This window comes from Phodopus roborovskii, unplaced genomic scaffold (genome assembly GCF_943737965.1).
Source record: "Phodopus roborovskii unplaced genomic scaffold, PHOROB, whole genome shotgun sequence".
Classification (NCBI taxonomy): Eukaryota; Metazoa; Chordata; class Mammalia; order Rodentia; family Cricetidae; genus Phodopus; species Phodopus roborovskii.
This window is the reverse complement of record NW_026126433.1, coordinates 47423166-47446404: the sequence shown is the minus strand read 5'-3', so window position 1 is coordinate 47446404 and position 23239 is coordinate 47423166. Positions and strand designations below refer to the sequence as shown.

At 42.2% G+C, this 23239-nt stretch overlaps 2 protein-coding genes across 3 annotated transcripts in view; one reads left to right on the top strand and one right to left on the bottom strand.

Annotated features, from left to right (window-relative positions):
* The window catches only part of Catspere (catsper channel auxiliary subunit epsilon), a 92633-nt gene extending 84057 nt beyond the window's left edge, over nt 1-8576 (bottom strand). The window contains exon 1 of the mRNA XM_051185776.1: nt 8512-8576. Coding sequence (XP_051041733.1) covers nt 8512-8576 — 65 coding nt within the window. The remainder of the gene's footprint in view (nt 1-8511) is intronic.
* A 5396-nt stretch (nt 8577-13972) lies between these two features.
* Adss2 (adenylosuccinate synthase 2) overlaps nt 13973-23239 on the top strand; it is a 28202-nt gene continuing 18935 nt past the window's right edge. The window contains exons 1-2 of one of the 2 annotated variants that reach the window (XM_051186385.1): nt 13973-14193; nt 22603-22705. In XM_051186385.1, the coding sequence (XP_051042342.1) occupies nt 14011-14193; nt 22603-22705 (286 nt within the window). In that variant the 5' untranslated portion in view covers nt 13973-14010. The remainder of the gene's footprint in view (nt 14194-22602; nt 22706-23239) is intronic. The other variant, XM_051186384.1, reaches the window with a different exon arrangement.

The following is a 23239-nucleotide window of genomic DNA, read 5'->3' as shown; positions in this document are numbered from 1 at the left end:
CATGCCCAAAAAGCAAGTTGGAGAGGAAAGGGTTTATTTGGCTGACACTTCCACATCATTGGAGGAAGTCAGAACTGGAACTCAAGCAGGGATGGAGCCCAAAGGCAGAAGCTGATGCTGAGGCCATGGAGGGATGCTGCTTACTGGATGACTTAGCATGTCTTGTTCATTCTGCTTTGTTATAGAACCCAGGACCACCAGCCCAGAGATAGCCCCACCCACAATGGACTGGGCCCTCCCCCATTGATGACTAATTGAGAAAAAAGCATTCCCTCAACTGATGTTCTTCTTATGTGATGACTCTAGCTTGTGTCATGTTGACACACAAAACCAATCAGTACACACAAGGAGAATATTTATAAAATTTTATCTTTAGTTGGCCCCAAGGCACATGCCAACAGATTTCCAAGAACAGACACCATGTGGACACACACTGTGGCTATACGGTCTCAGTAACAAGGCAGTCAGGTCTCTGTGAGTTCAAGGCCAGCCTGATCTACACAGTGAGTTCTAGGATAGCCAGGGCTATGTGGACAGCCCGTCTCTACACAAAACAAAACAAATTATTATAAGAGAAGAAAGCAACATGCTTACATGTTTGGAATTTTAGAACAGACTGCCAGAGCTGAGACTGGAGAACCATGAGTTCAAACACAGTCTCATCTAATAAGTGAGACCTTGTCTCAAAAACAAAAACAAATCTACCCCCAAACACCCCTAAGGGTTTTAGAGAATGATATGAATTAAAAACCACCTAGAAATGAAATGTTGAAAGGATGTCATGTCAGTTTTTATGAGCTATAACAGAACAATGCTATAAGGGACACTGATATTTTATAGAATCCTATGAGGAAAGACAAGGATCCAAAACTACTAGTTAACTGTCTGAAGATCTTAGAACTAAACTGAATGTGGTGACTGAGGCAGGAGACTGAGGCAGGAGGATCAGCCTTGCTGTGCAGTGAGACCCTATTTCAAAAACAGAGAAAACAGAGGATGTGGGTGAGCTAGAGAGAATGAATATCAGAATAAGGCCACCAATATAGAGGGGATTTTTTTTTTTTAAAAATTCAAACAAAAATGTATATAATACAGAACAGAGATATAAACATGAGTATGGCAAGAAAGCTTATGACAAGACTGATCAAGATATTGTTTTTTAAAGATACAATTAAATGATTTTAACCAAAAGGTGTCATCATTAGAGTTAAAGCAGTTATAAAAAAGACAAACACCGGGCCAGTGATCTGGCTGTCCATGTTAGGGTTCTACTGCTCTAAAGAGACACCATGACTGCCGCAATTCTTATAAAGGAAAACATTTCAATTGAGGCTGGCTTACAGTTCAGCGGTTTAGTCCTTTTTTTCATCATGGCGGGAAGCATGGCAGCATGCAGACAGACATGATGCTGGAGGGGTAGCTGGGAGTCCTACATCTGGATCCTCAGGCAGCGGGGAGAGACAGTGAGCCACTAGGCCTGGCCTGAGCTTCTGAAACCTCAAAGCCCACTCCTAGTGACACACTTCCTCCAACAAGACCACACCTCCTAACAGTGCCACTCCCTATAAGCCTATGGGAGCTGTCTTCTTTCAAACCACCACATTGGCTCAGCAGATAAAAGTACTTGCTGTACAACTTGGACAACCCAACTTTGCTCTTGGGAATCCATGCAAAGAGCCCGACTCAGTGGCTCTAGTCTGTAATCCCATACTCCTATGGAAGACAGGAGAAGGGACAGAATCTGCTGGAAAGCCCTGGTACACAGCACAGTGACACAAATGACAAGACAGATCCTGTGTCAAACAAACAGCAACAATACAAGGTGGACGGAAAGAACTGATTGGTGGCTCATGTCTATAATCTCAGCACTTGCACGGGTTAGGAGGGAGGAGCATCATAACTGGAGGCCAGCATGAGCTATGGAGTGCGACCTTGTTCCAAAGAACAGACCACACACACACACACACACACACACACACACACACACACACACACACACACACACACGCCTCAATTAGATAAGAATTTTCAAAAAGCACATGTTACCAAAGCTGACTCAGGAAGAAACAAAAAAACCTCAATGTGTATATAGCCATCAGATGATACAAAGTAGTTCAAACTCTCATCTGAAATACTGGGCTCAGAGGCTTTCCATATGAGTGCTATTAAAACTTTCCAGGAAAAAATTATCCCAGTTTTAGGTAAACACTTTCAAAGAACTGGGAAAGTGGTAACATTCTGTGTCTTGTTTTCATTAAGTCTGGTGTTACACTAACCAAACCAAAATACACTGAACATGTTGGTGCTTGCCTTTCATCCCATTACCTGGTGTGTGTGTTTGGGGTGGGGGGCAGACACAGGCATATTTCTGTGAGTTCAAAGTCATATCCTGGTCCACATAGAAAGTTATAGATCTGGAATGTAAAAATAAATTAATAAAAAATGAACAACAACAAAAAGAAACACAGTCTTACAACTTGGTTTCATTTTAAAAAATGTTAAATAAAATTTGGCTGGGTTAAAAAAAAACAGAAAGAGAAAAGGAGGGTGTTGTAGAACATTATTTTAAGGTGTGTTACTTTTGTTTATGCTCTGGAACATTTGCTTAATGATGCAAAGGTGGATCTGATTAAATAAAATTCCCCTGCAGTCAGGAGGCTGGGCCAGCAGCTGGCTGACAGAAAGTGGAGAAGGTTTATAAGGAGGGACAAGGAACAGCACCTGGCCTTTCTAGAAAGACAGGAGAAGGAGCAGAGGGGAGCTGCTCGATATTCTGCCTCTCTGAGGAGCAGAATCTTGAGTTCTTTAGTGGGACAGAGATTTAGATAGGCTTTGAAAGAGTTGGTGCCTGAGGGAACAGAATTCCCTCAGGCTTCAGCTCTTGCTGTCTAGTCAATGCTGGTAGTGGCAGGGTTGCAGTTGCTGATTTGGACTGCTGTGGCATAAAAAGCAGCAACAATTTAAAAAGAACAACAGGAGGGGGGTAGAGAGATGGCTCAGTGGTTAAAAGTATATATTGCTCTCATAGAGGACTGGAGTCCACTCCCCAGCACCTATCCTGGGTAACTAAAATTGCCTGTAAATCCAGACCCAGGGGATCTGACAGCTCTAGCCTTTGTGGGCACTGTGCTCATATGCACACATGTCTCTCTCTCTCTCTCTCTCTCTCTCATATCATATATGTAATAGTAAAAATGCATGTCTCTTTTTAAAACCAACCCAAACAGAACAAAAGCCAAAGCCCAAATACGTAGATACAAATATCTTAAATATTTGCAGACTGAATCCAACAAGGCAGGGACACAAATAAACCAGGACAAGTTGGATTTATATCAAGTAAGTAACTGCTAATGTAATTAGGAAAATGTACATATGAAACACACCACAAACATTAGAGGGAAAGCTCATACAGTTGCTTCAAGAGATAGAGAAAATGACAAACTTTGATGAGAATTTATAATTACAGTGTCTACTGTATGGTGGTGGGGCACGCCTTTAGTCCCAGCACTCAGGAGGCAGAGGCAGTCAGATCTCTGAGGCTAGTTTGAAGCTAGCCTGATCTACAGCCTCTGCCTCCTGAGTGCTGAGATAATAGGCATGCACCATCACCACCTAGTAAAGTGAATTTCAGGATCGGTTCTAAAACTATACAGAGAAACACTCAGTGCAGACAGTTGCTCAGTGGGCAGTCAAGGGTTGCCATTCTAAGAGAAATCTTGAGTAAGAGAAACTTGGAGGTCCTAGGAAATCTAATAAGAAAGATCAAGTGAAATTGTCAGATTGAAAAGAGCAGCTGTAGAATGCGAGCTTAGCATGTGGCCCTGCACCCACTCCTTAAAGAGGGGTTTTATGATGTTTAATCTTGTCAACTTGACAGAATCTAGAATCACCTAGTAGACAAGCTTTTGGGGGGTGACGTGAGGAAGTTTCTAGATAGGTTAATTCAGGTGGTAAGCCCCCACATTAATATGGAGTTTTATGGAACAGTTTTATGGAGGAGGGTTGGGGCATCCTTACTAAACAATAAAAAAAGAGAAGAGGGGTGACCACCAGCGTCCATCTCCTCTGCTTTCTGGCCGTGGCCACAGAGTGACCAGCTGTTGCTGCCATGTGCTTCCTGCCATGATGGAACAGAACCCTCATACTGTGAGGAAATAACATCTTACTCCCTTAAGTTGTTTTGTAGGGCTTTCTGTCCCAGCTGCTGCAGAATAACAAATACAGAGGGACAGAAAAACATAGATCCCATTTATGCAGAATATATAAATGGATGCAGGATGCTGATTTAATAGGAAAACTTAATATTCCTAAAGATACCATCTTGAATCATTGCAAGTTCCAAAGAATTTTTCATATAATAGCTGATAACCTATTTTCAGATTTATGTGACTGTGTCCAGGTCCCTGGGTAACTAAGACTTCTGGCCATAGAATGGGGGACCTTCCTGGGAGAGATCCGAGTTCATGACATTATAGCACTAGAATGTAGGATGAGGCAATAGGCATACTCACCAATGGAACAGAATAGGACAGTAAACCCAGAAACAGACCCAAGTCCACACTGAAGATCTGTGTGGGACAGACATTATATGTCCAATCGATTAAGAGAAATAGGGACTGTTTAATAAGTGGTGTTGCTCTAAAAATGTATCTAGAAACTGGAGAGATGGCTCAAGGGTCAAAAGCACTGACTGTTCTGAAGGGATGGGATGAGATTCTTAGCACCTACACTGTGCCTCACGGGTATCCCGCGCCCTCTTTTGGTCTCCTTCGGAACTGCACACATGTGGTACACAGTAATACACGCAGGCAAAACACCCATATGCATACAATCTCAAAAAATTTTTTAAAAATGGATCTAGATCACATGAAAAAAGAAACTGAATGGCCAGTATCACTTTGGAAAATACCCATCTCCACTGGAATTAAGAACTCACCAAAGGACAAAATTATAGCAACTGGAATATTTCAGCAAGATTTAAATGCAGTCCCAGAATGCAACGTTCCATTTCATAAAATAGCAGAAATGTTCTGATAAGCTGAGTATAGTGGGTTGGCCTCACAGAAGAGCCCGTGCGGGAGGTACTAAGAATAAAATGTGGATTGGTCGTTTGGAACCTCTAAGACGGGAACAGGGAAATCGATGGAAAACAACAGACAGTCCGCGTCAGGTCAACTCCAGTTATTTTTTCTAATGACACAGCAGAGGGAAGGCTGTGTCATTCTAACTCACGCTGACTTGTTTGGCTCTTCCTCTCCCTCCTGATTTCTGAGCTCAGTAAACACTTGGGTTTGGTCTGGTCAGATGGGGATGTTATGAGCATTTCCGTTTCTTTTCATTCCGTTTGGCCCAGCTCAGATACTCACTCCAAAACAAGAGCCTCCCATGAATTTTATTTAACAAACTTGGTAAACAAACAAAATGTTAATGGAAGAAATAACTTGTATTGCAGGAGTTTCTTGACCTGCCCAGGTTCTACAGCTTCTGCCCCAAATGAACACACAGAGACATTATATTAATTATAAAACTGTTGGCTGATGACTTGGGCTTCTTATTGGCTAGCTCTCTCTTAATTATTAACCCACTTTTATTAATCTAAGTATTTCCATGTGGTGTTATCTTACTGGAGAAGTGTCTGGACCTCTTACTATTTCCTTGACTACATAGCGTCTCTCTCCTCGGCCTCCCTCTCTGCCTACCTTTCCCAGAATTCTCTTCTTCTCCTAGTTTCACCTATCTTTCTGCCTCTTTTGGCCAAACAGTGCTTTATTCATCAACCAATAAGAGAAACATATATACAGAAGGACATCCCCCATCGAACTTGGGGCAGGGAAGAATTTCATCCATACTAGACATCTGCCAAAATAGCTAACAATGAAACAGTTTAAAATTTATTTTGTTAAATTTCAGGAAATGTATCACTTATTTTCTTTTTCCAGTGCCTTTTGAACCTAAGGGCCTCATGCATGTCTAGCATCAAGTTATACCCCTAGTCCCAAAAATTCATCCTTTGAAATAATATTATGGCTGGGCACATAGTTCAGCTAGTTAAGCACTTGCCTTGCAAGCAGGAGGAGAATGCACACAGTCAAAACCCAGGCACAGTGGTGCCTGCTTCTAACCACATTAGAGGGCATATGTTAGAGGTCACTGGGTAGCTAACCTAACCACTTGCTAAGTTCTGGGTCAATGAGAAAATCTGTATCAAAATAAAAGTAGACAGTGGTTGGGCATGGTGGCACTTGTTTTTAATCCCAGGACGTTGGAGGCAGGGGCAGATGGGTCTCTAAGTCTGAGATCAGCCTGGTCTACACAGTGATTTTTCACCCCATCCAGGGCTACACAGCAAGATCTGACTCTAAAGAAATAGTTAACTAAGCAAATTAAGTAAACATGGACAATGACTTAAGCACAATAACACAAATGTTTCATTCTCTAAATCAATCCTTTATATGGAAATTATATTTCCTTACATTTATATGGTATTCCTATTTTACCCAATACTCTTTCCCAAATCACTCTGCTTCAGCTACTAACACACACACACACACACACACACACACACACACACACACACACACACACACAGAGAGAGAGAGAGAGAGAGAGAGAGAGAGAGAGAGAGAGAGAGAATATTATTAAAAAGTCCAATTCTGATGTTCTGTGGTAGCCCTGAGGAAAAAAAATAACATTTTTTCCCCCACAAACATGGAATTGGATGTTATCACTCCTTTAATCATGGATAAGATCAGGGGTGACTTACTGTAGCCTGGGAGTCCAATTGTACCTTTCAGTAAATACATTTTTATCACCATATAACCATGCCCAAAATGCTGTCCTCTCTCAGTAAGTACAGAAAAATTTTATTGCTAGGAAACACCTATTTGCTATCTGGTCTCTTAGATACCATTAGTGGCTTCTTTGTGTCCAAGAAAAAACAAAACAAACAAAACAAAAATTCAACAGAGCTCACAAATTGCCTGCATTCACAGACCATCCTTAATGCTCTCGAACGCTCATCTGTGATTTATTGTTAGCTTGTGCTGAGAGTTCTAAATGTAAGACTGCATTTAACCCACAAAATGTGTTATCTTACTGTGAAAAGAAGGCTTATAAAGTTATCAGAACACAATGCTGTTGCTCTTTCTCACTCATTTGTCCCAATGGTTACCCTTTTTTATATTTAACCTTAAGTAAGATTTTTTTGTTTTGTTTTGTTTTTCGAGACAGGGTTTCTCTGTATTGCTTTGGAGCCTGTCCTGGAACTAGCTCTTATAGACCAGGCTGAACTTGAACTCACAGAGATCCGACTGCCTCTGCCTCCCGAGTGCTGGCCACCAACGCCTGGCAATTAAGATTTTTAAAAATGTGTACTGTGTGTTGCCTGCCTATGTCTATACACCATAACATGCAATGTCCGAGGAGGACAGAAGAGGACGCGCCAAATCCTCTGGTACTCAGTTGTTAGGGACAGTGGGCTGGAAATCGAACCAGGGTCCTCTGGAAGAGCAGCTGGTGCTTGTAACCACAGAACCATCTTTCCAGCCCCTGTATTCGATTTTTATTCATTTTTAAAACTATTTAGCCTATGTTTGCTTTGAATTTTTGGCCCTCTGTGTGCTGGGGCTCACTGCACCAACATGCCATTCTAAGCCCATTCTTTTGTTCCTTCACATGTCACATGACAAATACGAGAACCCCCTTCCTCATTGTAAAGAAAACTTTACAATTGTTTAATTTCTTGTTGGTCATGTTAAATGTTAATGGAGGGGGGGTGATACTTATTTTTATATAGCCTATTCGAATAATATGATTTTTCTTTAAAGATGCATTTTAACCCGTATTGAAACTTAAAATACTTTGATATTCCTTTATAGCTAGTGATTACTGAATACTGAACAACAAACACAGCCAAACCCGCATTAAGGATCTCTCAAGACTTTATAATATCTTCAGTCTCAAAATCAATACTTGGGAATAAATCTCTTCGTTTATACAGCATTTCTGTTTTAGTAAATACGCTCTCTAGATCCACTCTGCTTCGATTTCTTAAAAACGATGGAAGTGAAATGTTCCTCCCTAGTCATCTCTGGTTCTACTTTGGGGGAGGAACAAGATACAGCACCAGGGAGTACCTAGGGACCCATGGGGGCGGGGTCGAGGGTGGAGCTGGGCAAATCCCCAGCAGGAAAAAAAAAAAAAAAAAAAAAAAAAAAGTATGGGGCAGATATGCCCAAAGTATATCATACGCTTTCATGTAAATGGCCTTACATAGGTAAGTGTGTATCATATACACACATATACATACATACATATATGTAACTTTTTTTTAATGATCTAAGGCAGCAACGTGAGGGGGTACCACCGCCCTTCTGCAGAACCCGGTGTTGCAGAGGGCTGATGGCACCCTGTCTGTAAAGACTCCCAGGAGGAGCTCGGGTCACCCCTACTGGGGAGCTGGGGACCAGGCGGGGGTCTGCAAGGCCAGTGGCCCGGGATGCGTCTTTCTACCTCCACACTGCCGAGGCGCAGCAGCTCAGGCACCACAGTAGCAGCGCCACTTCCCAGGCCGACATGGCGCCAATTTCACCGCAGAGCAACCGCCTCTGCAGGGCCGCCGGGGTTAGCACGTTCCGGGGTCCCAGGCGGCTTGTGCACGCGCAGGGTGGGAGAGAGTGAGTGCGCGTACGCATGGGGCATGAGGCAGTCTCCCAGGAGGTCCTCAAAGTTAGCTGCTGAACTCATAAGCCCAATTTTCAGTACAAAACTGCACCTTGAAAAATCCGAGTTGGCACGATAAAAGACAAAAGTATAGATGACCCCCACCCCCTCCGCCCCCATATGGACCCATATAGCACCGACTGGCCGCAAGCTCTTAGTAGTTGAACTCAGGAACTGAAGCAGAAACCATGGAGGAATGCTGCTTACTGGCCTGCTCCCCCATGACTTCTCAGGACTACCTGCCCAGGGCTGGCACCACCCACAATGAGCTGTGCCCTCCTCAATCGTTAATCCAGGAAATGTTCTGCAGACTTGCTCACGGGTCCATCTGATAGACGCGATTCCTCAATTGGAAGTTTCCTCTTCCAGGTGACTCAAGTTTGTATCACGCTGACAAAAGCCAACCAGCACAGTATGTAGGAGACTCTCAAATAATTAACCAAACATTACATCTAATTTTAAAAACAGAACAAAATAATTTTCCTTATTTTCAAAGGGAAAAATGGACAGAAATAAACAGCGACGTGTGTGTTCCTGCAATTAAAAACCAAATACATATGACAGCATTATTGCTTTAGACAAACAATTATCATGTAATATTGTTTGTTTACTTGTTGAAGGCAGCAGTTGAATCTTTCTTTTCTATTGTCACTATAAGCAGGAAACACAACTCAGTGGTACTAGCAATGTGTACACCTCTGACGTTGAAGCAGTCACTGAAAAGACTTCAGGGAGGAGTACAGCAGAGTTATTGAGTTTATTGATTAAACAGAAAGACACAATCCTTTTGAAGGGAGTCAAGTGTGACAATCAAGAGAGGAATACATCCAATAGCTATGCGTGGTTTGGAGGCGTTGGAGCTATTTGATCGACAAGTAAAGTTAAGTATTATGGAAAGTGAGGATTGGTGTATTTTTCCTATCCATTGAAGTCTATCTCCGAAGAAACTGTTTTGAAAGATGTTAATCCCAAAGATGGGAGGAGAAAGGCCACCTACTCAAGTCATCATGACCAAATTAATTAAAGAAAGCTTTTTTATTTGTGTACACAGGCTGTCTCCAGGTAAGGCAGGGATTGAGAAGTTAGCACTGGACATAAGGAAGACAAGGATTTTATTACAGCTCAAGGGTAGAAGGCTTCCAAATGGAGAATTTGGTGGGCAAACTCATTAGAGTTACAGGGACAGAACATAAGCATAACAAGTTAGTCCTAACCATCTCCTGAAAGAAAGACATGATTGCAAGGTGGGCATAACAAGGTAGTCATAACAACAGGTAGTCACAAGGTAGTCATAGGTGGTCAAAATAACCTTTTGAAACAAAGGCAGGGTTGCAAAAATAATTATACTTTTTTGCCACAAAGGCATGGTTGCTGTTTCCTGGAACAGGCAGTACAGAACCATTTTAGTTAAGGTTACAGGTAGGATATAGTTCAATCTTTCAGAAACAGAGGTTTAATCATAATCAGGAATGAACCTAGTTTATTTTTACTGTAAGATGGCTTTGGCTTTTAAGCCTAAGATAGAGGCAGGCTGGGTCATTAAAGACCCATTAAAGATACATTGTGCTGGCTTGCAGATGGAGAAGGGAGTGTTGGTGGAGATAAAACATTGATCAAAGGGATCCTGACTAGTTGTGACAAGGGTTGAACTTAAGGCATAGTTCATTGGCCATGTAACAATCTCATTTGTAGAATTCAAAAATGGAAGTGCTGATAGCTATGGTTAAAGTTGAAATCCCTAGGTATAGTGAGATACTCACTTTGTCTGCTTCTGTGGCACTAACCACACCCATTGGTGGAGCCAGGGGAAGAAGTGACCTGTGGAACTAGGTCTGAGGAGGAGCCTGGAATGTGCTCTCTTACTGGTGGGATTGGGAGAGGAGAGCATCCCATGATTCTTGCTGGTGTTCATTTGTCTAGGTTGTAAGTTATTTCTCCCTGAATAAACACCTATTTGGCCTATTTGTTTATCTTGATTCTTATTAAACCACGATACCTGGGTGTCCGCTGAAAGATGAGTGCGAAGGGGCGATAGACAAGGTCATGAGGGACTTCAGACAGTATAACACCTTTGCTTGGGAGGAAAACCCCAGAAGGGGTGCTGTTAGGTCAGAGCCCCCTGTCTGCTTATAATCTGTGAGTGTTACAGAGCAGGAAGTGGGCAGGAGGAGGTGGAGGGGGAGTATTGAAAGGTTTCCTTTCTTTATCCTTAAACTGGCTTTTGGTAGGACTACCAAGTGAGTAGTTAAAAATGTCAGATGATTAAGAAATATCCTGTATGATCAGCTATTTACAGGGTCTAGGGGATGTGGTAAGAATCTAGGGAAACAATGACCTTAGTTCCATAATGCTAACCACTGTGGTTTTAAGGAAATTGACACCATGTAACCTCAATGGAGGAACTTCTCAAATGGCATGGTCATGGATAAAATAGCCACCAAGGGAGGACATCAGAACCTGGAGAACAGAAGTGGAAAATCATTTTTAGGACTTCCACCATTGTTCTTGTTTCACTGAGTTATCTGTGCCCAGCAGTCTTGGTATATAATAGGTTCTCAATGGTTAATGATAACACAGTCCACAGGAATGGCAAACATTGCTTATGGTGATTCTGGCTCAGAATCTAAGAAGACACTGGCCTGGTTAGTATGTGAATAAGAGAAATAGCAAATGCTAAACTGGCTTTCTGGACTCTCTGAGACCATGACAGTATACCTGAAAGACAAAAAAAGTAAAGTTAAAGAAACCCCCCACTTGAAATGAAGGACAGACTAACCTGGAAAGCTAACCCAGACCAATATCTGTTCCTTGGACTTTGCTAACTTCCCCTCACAAGGCCCTGAGATACAAGATACCAAGAATTCACACTGCCCCTCCTTTCTTGTGAGTCAGCAGGTGGTGACTGGGTCCTTAAGAAACAACGAGATAACTGTACCTCTTGTTTGCCCAGACAAGATTAATTAGTATACCCTGAGGCCCTAAGGTCTGTTGACCCTAATAGCGAGGCCATCTGGCCACAAAGGGTCCCGTACTCAATGGACAGAGGGTCCCACCCCCTCCCTAAGCTTGTGGGTTTTGCCTTTAAAAACACCTGTGCCAGGGGATGGTGCTTCTCTCTAGCCTGCATGCTGGAGGAGCCTGTTTACGCAAACATTTCCTGTTCATTAAAGCCTCTTGCGTGTTGCAGCAACTGGACTGGACATTGAGTTCTTGGGGTTACCGACCAAAATGGTGAGACTCCTCATTCTGAGGGTCTTACATACCTACATTGGTAGACAGTACGCAGAACGATTCCATTCCATTTTCTGTTTTTAATAGTGGATATCAAATCCGGGGCGTTGCATGTGCTAGTGTAAGGATGGAAAAACTTAGCCTAATTTCCCCTAGACTCTGCTCCCTAGCAGTGAGTAGGCAAAAGGTCATTCTTGACTGTTTACGACAGGGTGGTTTACGGACAGCACCTGTGAGTGAATGAGAACAGGAAATGAGCCCTGCCACACTACCCAGGAGCCCTATTGAAAGCAGACTTCCTGGGCAAAGCACAGGCTTGGATAGTTCAAATTGATTGGTCCACACTGGATGCTATGAGATGATTGGTTTGTAATGCGCGATGATTGGTTTGTAATGCGCGGGCTTTGTTGTAACCCTATAAAAGCTGTCTGAACCCAGGGTTCCCAATCCTCTACCCCACGTGGGGTATGGTTGTGGACCCCAGTGCACTGGAATATAAAAGACCTCATGCTTTTGCATCAAGACCGCTTCTTGTGAGTGATTTGGGGGGGGGGGGCGCCTTTCCTGAGTCAGAGCGTGACGGTCCATGCCTTCCTCGGGTCTTTCACTAGTAGGTAATCGTCACTCTACACCAGCGAGCTGCACCCCCAGTTCTTTATTCTTAGTGGTTTTTCAAAGCAATTTTTATTGGAATTTTATGCTACAGTTAATTTGGGTAGCAGTGTAAACATTAGCTCAGGGCTAGAGAAGTGGCTCAGCAATTAAGAGCACTTGCTGCTCTTCCTTAGGATGGGGATGCTCTTCTCAGCACCTATTATCAGATGGCTCACCATTGCCTGCTACTCCAGCTACAGGGGATCTGATGCCCTCTTCTGGCCTTCATGAGCATGTGCACACATCACACACACACACACACACACAAACTTAAAAACCCACTTTAGTGGCATACTTTGAAACTAGTCACAGTGAAACCCTGAGAGCAGAACATAGAGGAAGAACGTAGGTTAACTGAATCTGCAAACAAAATACCTACAGAAACATTTCAATCCTCATTTGAACAAGTTAAGCCCTATAGAAAAGTCTGAAGGCCTGGAGGGAATAACTCAGTGGTTGAGTAGTCGCCTCAGATTACGATTGGATTTGATCTACAATACTTCAAGAGGTAAAAAGTGGGCGGGTGTGGGGTGGGTGGGCAGGGAACGAGATAGAAATTCTTTTGTAGAAAGGATGTATTTTTATAAAATATGGTTGTGAAAAAAACCAGGCGTATAACGGATATGACATGGGTAACTGACTCATCTTTGCACACTGTAAAATGAGAACAGTTAGGACTCGATCTCTACATTTCCTAATATCCTATATTTTCTATGCTTTTGAGTTTGCACTTTTAGCCTTATTTTCAGTTCTAATTAATTTGTCTCCGTTCCAGCTTCCATGTATTTTTAAATCTCCGTTTATGTTTTGTAAGGTTAGTAGGGTAGTTCATTCCTTAACAAACCAAGTCTCTAAACACAGAAAACAAAATTGGCTTTCTCACACCGAAATCGGTAGAGGATGACTTCATGGCGCCGCGCCTTGGCCGCCTCACAGCACTGCATGCTGGGAGTTGTAGTCCCACACTCGTCACGCCCCTCACGGCCCTCACGTCCCTCCGCGCCTCTGGAGTTTGAAAACCCCAGGAGGGACTGGTGGGCGGGGCGCAGAGGGCGGAACTCTCTTATCCCCGCCCCTTGCCCTCCGCTCTCGCGCGGTTCTCGGCTGTGCCTCGCGCCAGGCCGGAGAAGGGGTGTGGCCTCGGCCCTGGGGTGGCGGCAGTTGAGGCCGCCCGGCGCCTGCGGGCGGTGCTGCGGCTCCGGCCTGCGCGAAGTGGTCCCGCCCTGAGCAGGCGGCGGGGCGCGGGGCGGGGCCTGGCGGGAGGGTGGCGGCCCGCGGGGCGGGGGCGGGGCCGGCCTCTGGCTCCTTCTTCCTCCGCATGTGGCTGGTGGCCCCACAGCAGTTGGGTTCACGCTCCGCTCGCCTGTCGCGTCTTCTCACGGCACTCCTGGCCTGACCGGAGCCATGTCGATTTCAGAGAGCAACCCGGCGGCCGCCTCCCTGCCCAACGGCGACTGCGGCCGCCCCAGGGCGCCGCCCGGAGGGAACCGGGTGACGGTGGTGCTGGGCGCGCAGTGGGGCGACGAGGGCAAAGGGAAGGTGGTGGATCTGCTGGCGCAGGACGCCGACATCGTGTGCCGCTGCCAGGTGAGCGAAGCCGGGCCCTGGCGGGGGACGCCCGGCGTGGCGAGGTGTCACCTTGAGGTGCGCCCCTTGGGCTGGGAGCTGCGGCGAACCCCTGCCCTGCAGTTCCGTGTGACGCTCCGGGTGCCTCTGGAGGATGTGCGACGCTTGAACTGCATTTTGGGATCTGGGGACCTGACTGGCGGTTCGCTGCGGGGCGGAGTTGAGGGAGCTACAGCCCGAGGCCTGCTCCCGACCCTGGCTGGGACCCGGTGAGGAACCGATGAGGAGCCGGTGAGGCCCACCCAGCCTGGCGGCCAAGGGAGGGTCCTTTTTCCGAAATACCCAGAAATAGCCGGGGCCCCACCTGCAGGCCCCGGACTCGCAGAACCTCTCCTCCTGCGGTCCACTTTGTTGACATCAGATTCCGCTACGGAGCTTGGAGATTGTTTAGGGTCCTCTTTTTTCTTTTTCTTTTTTCTTCTTTGTAACCCATAAATTAATATTTAGGGGAGACCTCATTGGGTCCTAAAGAAGGAACCACTACTCTATTGAAAAGTGAGTGAGACAAGTAGATACAGAGTTTCAAACTGGATATTTAGAAATATTTACAATTGTTTCAGCGAGATAAAAAGTTGACTTTCGGGAAATCCAGTGCTTCCTACCCGGACACACGTGGTTTTCAGGGTTAGTTTTTTCCCCCCCATTTGTCGTTTGCTTTGAAGCAGCTTAGAGGCAAGGCCTTTGTGAAGGCTCTCAGAAAACTGTCTCCCAGTTTCAGAATTCAAAATAGATGAGCAATACCCATGATCTAAACAATATGTAGGGTTTTCCGTTAACGGCAGCATGTTTAGGTTGTAAGAATATTTCTTTTTCCTGAAGGTATATGGTTTTGTGTGTTGATGCGCAGGTGGTCTAGGTTAGTCAAGGGACCAGGTGGGAAGATTACATAAAATTGGATCCCATGCAGAAGCAGATCTTTAAACAGCTAGTTGCTTTGACTTGGGTTATCTTCCTTTCCATTGCCTGCAGAAACCTACCCTGTCTGTTTCTTAGCTGAGCTAGCTATTGGATCAGCTACTGCTTTATCACCCCATTATTCCTTTCGCCTCTTTCTGTTCCTACACCTTGTCTGATAGCATGCATATTTAATGGTGCTCTCAAAGGTGTTGGCATGGAATACTGACTCACATTGCCATAGGAGGTGCTCCAAAGCAAAGCCTTGAGTGTTCAGTTTTAAAATCAGATCTTCTGTGCTGGGCTGAAGACTTGGAAAAGTGTCTAAACTCTTGCTGGATAGAAAGATGAGTTTGAGGCCTGCTTGGCTTTTTGCTTGGAAATAGTTCACAGGTCCAGCTGCATTGTAGATTCTAAGGTTGTGGCCATTGTAACATTTATCCAAAAGGTTCTCAGTATAAATACCTGTAAAATGTTATAGGATCAGTTTGTAGACTGAAGGTGTTACTATGTTACCAAGGCTGATCTGATGCCTTTGGAATGTCCAGAGAAATGATTGTGGAGAAGCCATGTTTGGCTTCCAAGTGTTCCCACACTTAAAAACTAACTTATTACTTACATAATCCTTACATTTTTCTATATGCTAATTAAGTATTCATTCAAACATGTTTATATTAAAATATATCCCTTGTTATAGTTACACACCATCAGTTCTTCAGAGTGTTATATACATATGGACATATAAATCAATATGTAAAATATATCCATACTTCAGTAGGACCACACAATAATTCCTTCACATTTGAAATGTCATTTTAAAGGTAGGAAAGTTATGACTGATGTTTTTTTCTAACTACTATACATTTTAATAAATAGGATACCTTTGGGGGCAAAATAGGTGCAAAGCTGATAACATTTCATCATTGGAGCCTTAAGGCCTGTCTTCCAATTCAGGATCATAGATAGTTATTTATAAATATGTAGGTACTCCAGATTCATAAATACATGTATAGGATGTGAATCAAAGGATGTCCATTACTGCTGTGTTGCCTTTAGTTTTAGAACAATATGTTTTTTTTTTTTTTAAAGGAGAAGCATAAGTAGAGGACTGGCTGCAGACTGATGATTCATCCAGGAAACATCTATTTTGTATCTACAGGACAACACTTAGTCCTGCAATGGAAATGCCAGAATGTCTGAGCCTTTGTCCACAAGAAACTCCTAGTCTAGGAAACCACTGCTGTGTAAACGGATTTGTTGCCAAGGCAGGGTTGAGGATGCTGGTGGTGTGTGGAAACAGGACAGCACAGAAGTTGCTTGTTAGTAAACCTATTACAGTTCTCCCCTAGTAAGATACTGTATTTGCTTTCTGTATTTTGTTGACTACAGAGATGAGTAGACAGGAGGAGTTTGTACCAGTTTTATTTAATAGTCTTAAGAGAAAGCAAGGGTGGTGATCTTGGTTTGCCTATGATCAGGTAAAACTAGATGCTGGAATTTGGTACTTAGACTCCAGACTTCTTCACTAAGATCCTTCAAGGCAATGCTGTTTCCTACTTTCATTATGAGTTGTTCCATAATGGAAAGTTAAGGTATGAAACAAAACCTATGGCTGTCATCATTTTTACATTTGTGAGTCTGAATCTGAAAGTAACTATAATGGTGAAAGGCCAAGTGGAGGCTTTCAACTTTGCAAAGATTGCCCAAGCACTTGGATGTCTTTGCTGAAAATTTATGCAGATGCCTTCATGTATCTGTTTACGTTGAATCGTTAATCATTGTATTAGTAGTAATTTAATAGTCAACTTTGGAATCACCAGCTAATTGAAATTAGTGCTTATTGTTAAAGAGTGCTTATTGTTAAGGATTGACAGGTGCATTAGATTTGGTAAAATGGTTCACCCGGAAAAGTGAAGCTTCAGTACCAAGAAAGTATCAGTGATAGTATGCATTGACTCAGACTTCCAGGTTCTTAAATTGGAACATAAAACAAGAAACCTTTTTGGTTTCTAGAATAGTTCAAAGGCATGGGGTCTGAGGCATTGTGACTTTTTGCTTTAAATCTATAGTGGGAACCCCATTCCTTCATTCATTTTGAGCCCTGTTGATTATAATAATGTATTCAAACAATAAAGACAGAGAAACAGACTGTTTTTGGAGTCCTAAGGGGTCTGAGAAGTGCCTATGGGACTTTGTGTGAAATTGTTAGTCCTTGACATTTGGGCTTTTACTGTTGTAAAAAGAGATACCATCCTTTTGTGTTCATAACACCCCAAGAGGTTGCATTCATCTCTGTCACTGTGTGCACTCAGAGGTTTAATAAAAAGGGGAGTAATTTGAGGGAATAGAAGGCTTGGTAGCAAACTAAGCTAAGAATGGAGTCCTTTTTGCAGACTTGATTTCATTTCTTTTCAGCCCCTGTGTCCCATACCCTGTTCAGCCCTCCCCCCTTTAAACCCACTAGGTCCTTTAGAACCTCAAAATTAGAAATGTAGATATATCAACAATATTTGGTCTGAACTTACAGTATAAAATTGGACTTGGTGGCCTCTGGTTTCGAAGAGTAAAGAAAGAAAAAATATCCAAAGCATTTATTTTCTGACTTCTTTAAGATCCAGTTGGGAATAAAGGGTATTCATTGAAAGTCTGAGAACAAGATGACTAAGTATTGTTATTGCATCCGTGTGTCCTGCAGTGCCATGCTTTAAAGTTTTGTCATGCACTGTAAGGAGTAAGGTTTTTCCTCCTGCCTTATTTTTAAAATATATAAATTAAATTGATCCATCAGCATTTGTTTAACAGTTGTTGTTTCCTCAGCAGTCAAACAATACAAAGACAATATAACACTGTACAATATCCAGATTTTCTCTGAGTTTTCCATGTTTATGTGGCTTTATTATTACTCTGTTTCTTTTACTTCTATTTTTTTATTTTTTGAGACAGGGTTTCTCTGTCCTGGAATTTACTCTGCATACCAGGTTTACTTTGAAATCACAGAGATCTGCTTGCCTCTGTCTCCCGAGGGCTGGGATTAAAGGCATGTGCCCCTACACCCAGTTCTGTCTTTTTAAAACCATTTTTCCCCCGTATCTACATATGTTTTAAAACACACTGTAAACCTTTAGAGGTTTTTATTAACGTGAATCTGTCTTTACTGTAAATCTTTATCTTTTTCTGGCCACGATTCTTTATCTGGTAAACAACAACATTGCTAAAATGAAAGTTATAGTTGTTTCCGCCACGGTTTATCAGAGATGGCGGTGGCTATTTTACCGCCAGCACTGAAAGCTGTGGTCACTGTCTTGGTCTATGCTGCCATCCATCAGCATGCTGCGGGGGCTTGGAGATGTGGTCACTGCCTCTGATACACACCAATAAATTGTTAGCAATCCTTCTTAAAAGCCCTGCGGTTTTTTGCAGTTTATGCTGAGTCAGGAAACTTTCCTTAAAGGAGCCGCGCAATCTGCTTGTCTCTTAAGTCAGAGTCCAACCGAGAAAAATGCTGCTACCAAGAAACCTTGCTTGTCTCTGTTCTTTTGTTTTTAAACCCTTTTTTAGGCTTTTGTTAAATTTTAAGTAGAAGTTCTTATTAGCCACGTGAACGCCATATGTAAGGACTAAGGTTTTTCCTCCCGCCACAGGTCTTGTCCCACTGCCACGCCAGCCCCAATTAACACACAGAGACTCTGTATTTGATACAATGCTGTTGGCCTGATACTAGTTTCTTATCGGCTAGCTCTGTCTTAAGTATTAACCCATTTCTGCTGATCTATGTATTTTCACGTGGTCTCCTTATTGGGGAGTGGGGCAGGCATCTGGTCTCCCTGGTCTCTCCATGCTGACTCCTCCTTCTTACTTTCTCTTTCCTCCTTGTCTCCTAGTCCCTCCTATCTTCCTTTCCTATTGGCCAGCAGTGCACTAACCAGTATGAGAAACAGATATACAGAATGACATCTCCCATCAATGGACACCATAGAAAGGATGTTAAAATTCAGCATTTAATCTTATTTATATTTTTATTACTAGAGCAAAATGTGAACTCCAAGAGTAAGGGCTATACTTACTATGTTGTAATGGGCTTATTTCCTGAATCATGTGCATTCTTTTTTACATACAAAGGAAAGAAACTGTAATAAGCAAAGTGAGGATTGGTCTGGTGGACTGGGGTGGGTGGGTTGGGAGGTAGTCAGAACTGCTTCTGGGATCGATCTCAGCAGCATCTCATTAATTCTAGCTCTTTAAATCCTGTCTTTTCTGAAACTGATTGGCTTAGGTTGGATTACTGTATTTGTCTAGATCAGTACTAGGAGCATGTTTACTTCCATTTGTAAAGTAAGGGGAAAAGTGGGGGGAGCTGAACATACTCTTAAAGCTAAGTTGGAGTTAATTTCATATACAAGACAGAAGAAAACATCCAGAAAATTCAGGATTGTTCTTCATAAAGTATTTTTCAACAATCTAATGTACTGTAGACCTCCTTTTTTGGAATAAATACTTTTTGGAGCAAAATTATTTTATTATTTCAATTCTATAAAAAAAATGCAGTGAAAATTAGCTATGTATTTTTATAAAGGCCAAAAAAGGTTTACTAGAAAACATGGAGTTTTTGTTCTGAGGTTTTTTGTTTTTTTTTTTTTTTTGTTATAATGTTTAGTTATTGCATAGCTCTGTGATGTGATACCCAAATTATTAAGAAGCTTAATTGAAAAATATTTATTCTTGCTCTCTTTTTGAGTCAGAGTCTTCACTCTGTGGCTCAGGCTGGCCTGGAATTTAATGATCTTGTCTTAGTCCCCTGAATGCTGGAATTGCAGGCTTTTGTCATAATACTTGGCTAAGATGTTATTTTATTCTTTTTAGATTTGCTTATTTTATGAATATGTGTTTGTATGTGTGGCTATGCACCACTTGTCTTCTGTCTGGTACCTGTTGAAGGTCAGAAGAGGGCATTGGATCTCTTCAAACTGGAGTTATACAAGGTTGTGGGATGTCATGTGGGTACTGAGAATCGAACTGAGGTCCTCTGTAAGAACAAGTACTCCTAACTGCTGAGCCTCCAGCTGCCTTAGTTACTTTTTTATTGCTGTGATAAAATATCATGACTAAGGCAAGCATTTAATTTGGTTTATGGGTTCAGAGTCCATTACTTTTTTATTTAGCCTCAGGCAAATTCTTAGGACATAGGAAAAAGCAACCACAGTCTTTGCCAAAGTTTCACCAGAATGCTCACTAGCCCAGTTGATATTATTGTTTGCCCCGAAACCTCTTGAGTGGGGCCTGCACATACACTCTGTATAGCTCTCAACAGGATCCTGCTAGGGTGGCCCATTAAGCTCTATTCACAGTGTCCGACTGCAGCGCCTGTGCAGCCTGGGACCAAGATTGGTGGAGGGTGTCAGGATTGAAACACTTAACAGACTATCATGAGAAGTTAAGAAGCTGCTGCCACCACTGTTTATTACAGAGAGTAATGGGCTTATATACCCAAGCCAGGGGATGGGCTAAGCATAGGAGGAAGTCATGCACCACCCACACCTGGGGTCAAGGCACACCTGCACTGCACACTGGAAAGTTTTGAAAACAACCTTGTTTGCTCAACCTTGTTTGCCTGGAAGTTCTACATTTGGGTGGGGAGAAGAGAACTGTAAGGGACAAGTTCTTAAATTTCCCAACATCTGTTTTTCTAGTCCAGAGTCTCAAATTCTTCCAAAAAAGCACATGGTCTGTCACAGCAATAATCCACTTCCTGGTACCAATTTGTCTATTTTACTTTCCTATTGCTATGACCAAAGCAACTTAAAAAAGAAAATGTTTAATTTGTCTTATGGCTTTAGAGGATTGGAGTCCATGATGGCAGAGTAAAGTACCAACTGAGAGCTCACATATTGATCCTTAACCATGAAGCAGAGAATTATAGGACTCATACTCTGAGTATTTTGACCTCAAAGTTTACCCCAGTGACATATCTCCTTCAGCAAGGCCACACATCCCAATCCTTCCCAAACAGTTCCACTAACTGGGTACCGAGTATTCAAACATAAGCCTCACACCAGCATCTAGATATTTAATCTTAATATAAGAATAACAGTTAAAGAAAACTGGTAACATGTATCTATTAGTGGATATATACCAGGTGAGAAGATGTTGCTGATAAGTCTTTGGATTTTCTTTCATGTATTTATTGTTCATTCCATTAACTTGCATTTATTCTTGGTATTTACTATAAAAATGTCACATGGCAGTCAAATTTAAGATTTTCCAAAAAACTTTGCATATACTATATAGTAAAATACTTTTGGGCTCATACTATTTCTTTTTCTTCAATTTTTTTGGGAGACAAGATAGAGCACATTCAAGATTGGTATGGCCATAAACAACTTGGTATATTTCAAATTAAATATAGGTTAAAATCAAGGCTATTTGAAGTTCATCTGGGCATGTAGCACACAGTTGTGTGAGAAAGGTCTCCAATTCCTCTTACAGTTTGCAGGTGGGAGGGTGAGGTCATGGGCAGCATTGCTCCTATTTAGAACCTCATTGTTTTGCTATCTGCTAAAGTATGTGGCCTCCTCATTTGATCAGTATCTGTGTGTGAGGACAGTTGCCTGAGCTCTCAAGGTGGTGATTTTGCATTTTACATGCAATCCATAAATATTTTAGATTAACATCCAAATAGGCACTTTAAATCTGAATCTTTACCTGTTGTATTTTATGAAATATTACCATACACTAGAACTTTTTTCACAGATGACCTCATTAAGAAACTTAATATCTAAATTTTGTAATTTGATATTTAACATTTTACTGTTTATTGACCATGTAGGCATAAACTTTAGGAATCTTCCCATGGCTCTCAACTGTAATTCTAAGGATTAAGAATTCCTTGGTTCAGTTTCTTATAGAAAGAGAAAATTGTAGGGATCTGCCAGTAACTAAAGGCTTAAAGTTGACTTGTAAACTAAGGTCTTAGGACAGCCAGTACTGGGAGCTACCTGGGGGCACATCCTAGTTTAAATTCATCTAAGAATCATAGCAGTTTAGAATAACTGCCTCTCACCATAGGCGTGTGTGTGTGTGTGTGTGTGTGTGTGTGTGTGTGTGTGTGTGAGAGAGAGAGAGAGAGAGAGGAAGGGAGAGAGAGGGAGAGAGAGAGAGGGAGAGAGAGTGTTTCATGAATGGTTAGATTGATACATGTCCTATGTAGGGCCAAAGACAGCCTAACAGACTAGGTGAGTTGAGCTTTTTCCTACCCTTTCTCTTGTAAAAAGGAATGCGACTTCCTGTCTTCCAGAAACCTGAATTCACCAATTTCTTGATCTTCCAGAACCAAATGATTATTTTTTTTTTAGTTACTTGATATATATGGCAAGCATTTGGGTTTCCTTGGATTATATTGGCATCTTAGTAGTAATTAATTAGTTAAGCTATTTACCATATTTATTATCAGGCTCAATTTCTTCCTTTATTCTGTTCCAGGGAGGAAATAATGCTGGCCACACAGTTGTTGTAGATTCTGTGGAATATGACTTTCATCTTTTACCTAGTGGAATAATTAACCCAAATGTTACTGCCTTCATTGGTAAGTGTTTAAACTGACTGCTTGGGGACAACAATGGTATATTTTTGTTTTAAAACTGACTTCATTTTCACTAATCAGGTAGTTCCTTGATATGTTACTCATTTTGACCATGATACAGGTAGGACAGAGCTGCTGACTGCTGACTGCCCTTTCAGGTCTTTTGCAGTAGAGTTCCCAGGATGCTCACTTTGTAAAGCATCTCTGAGCATCGTAGCCTTCATTCCATAAAGGAGCTCTGGTCATCAAGCCAGTTTCCCAAAGACTTTCAGCTGTGCCTATGAAATAAGAAATATTTCATTTTAAACCTTTACAAATGTGATTGATACTGTTGTTTAAACAAATGCTCATGGCACACTGAATTCATTTTGTTACCACAACAGAGTATGATTCTGAAAGACATTTGTCTAGACCATGACCCAGCTGCATTGTTAGTTTCTTTCAGAACATGGTTCACTTGTTTCAAAGATATTCCAGGTTGTTTTCAATGTAATTTTAGTGTTTTATATCCCCTATTATTTACATATATTATAAACG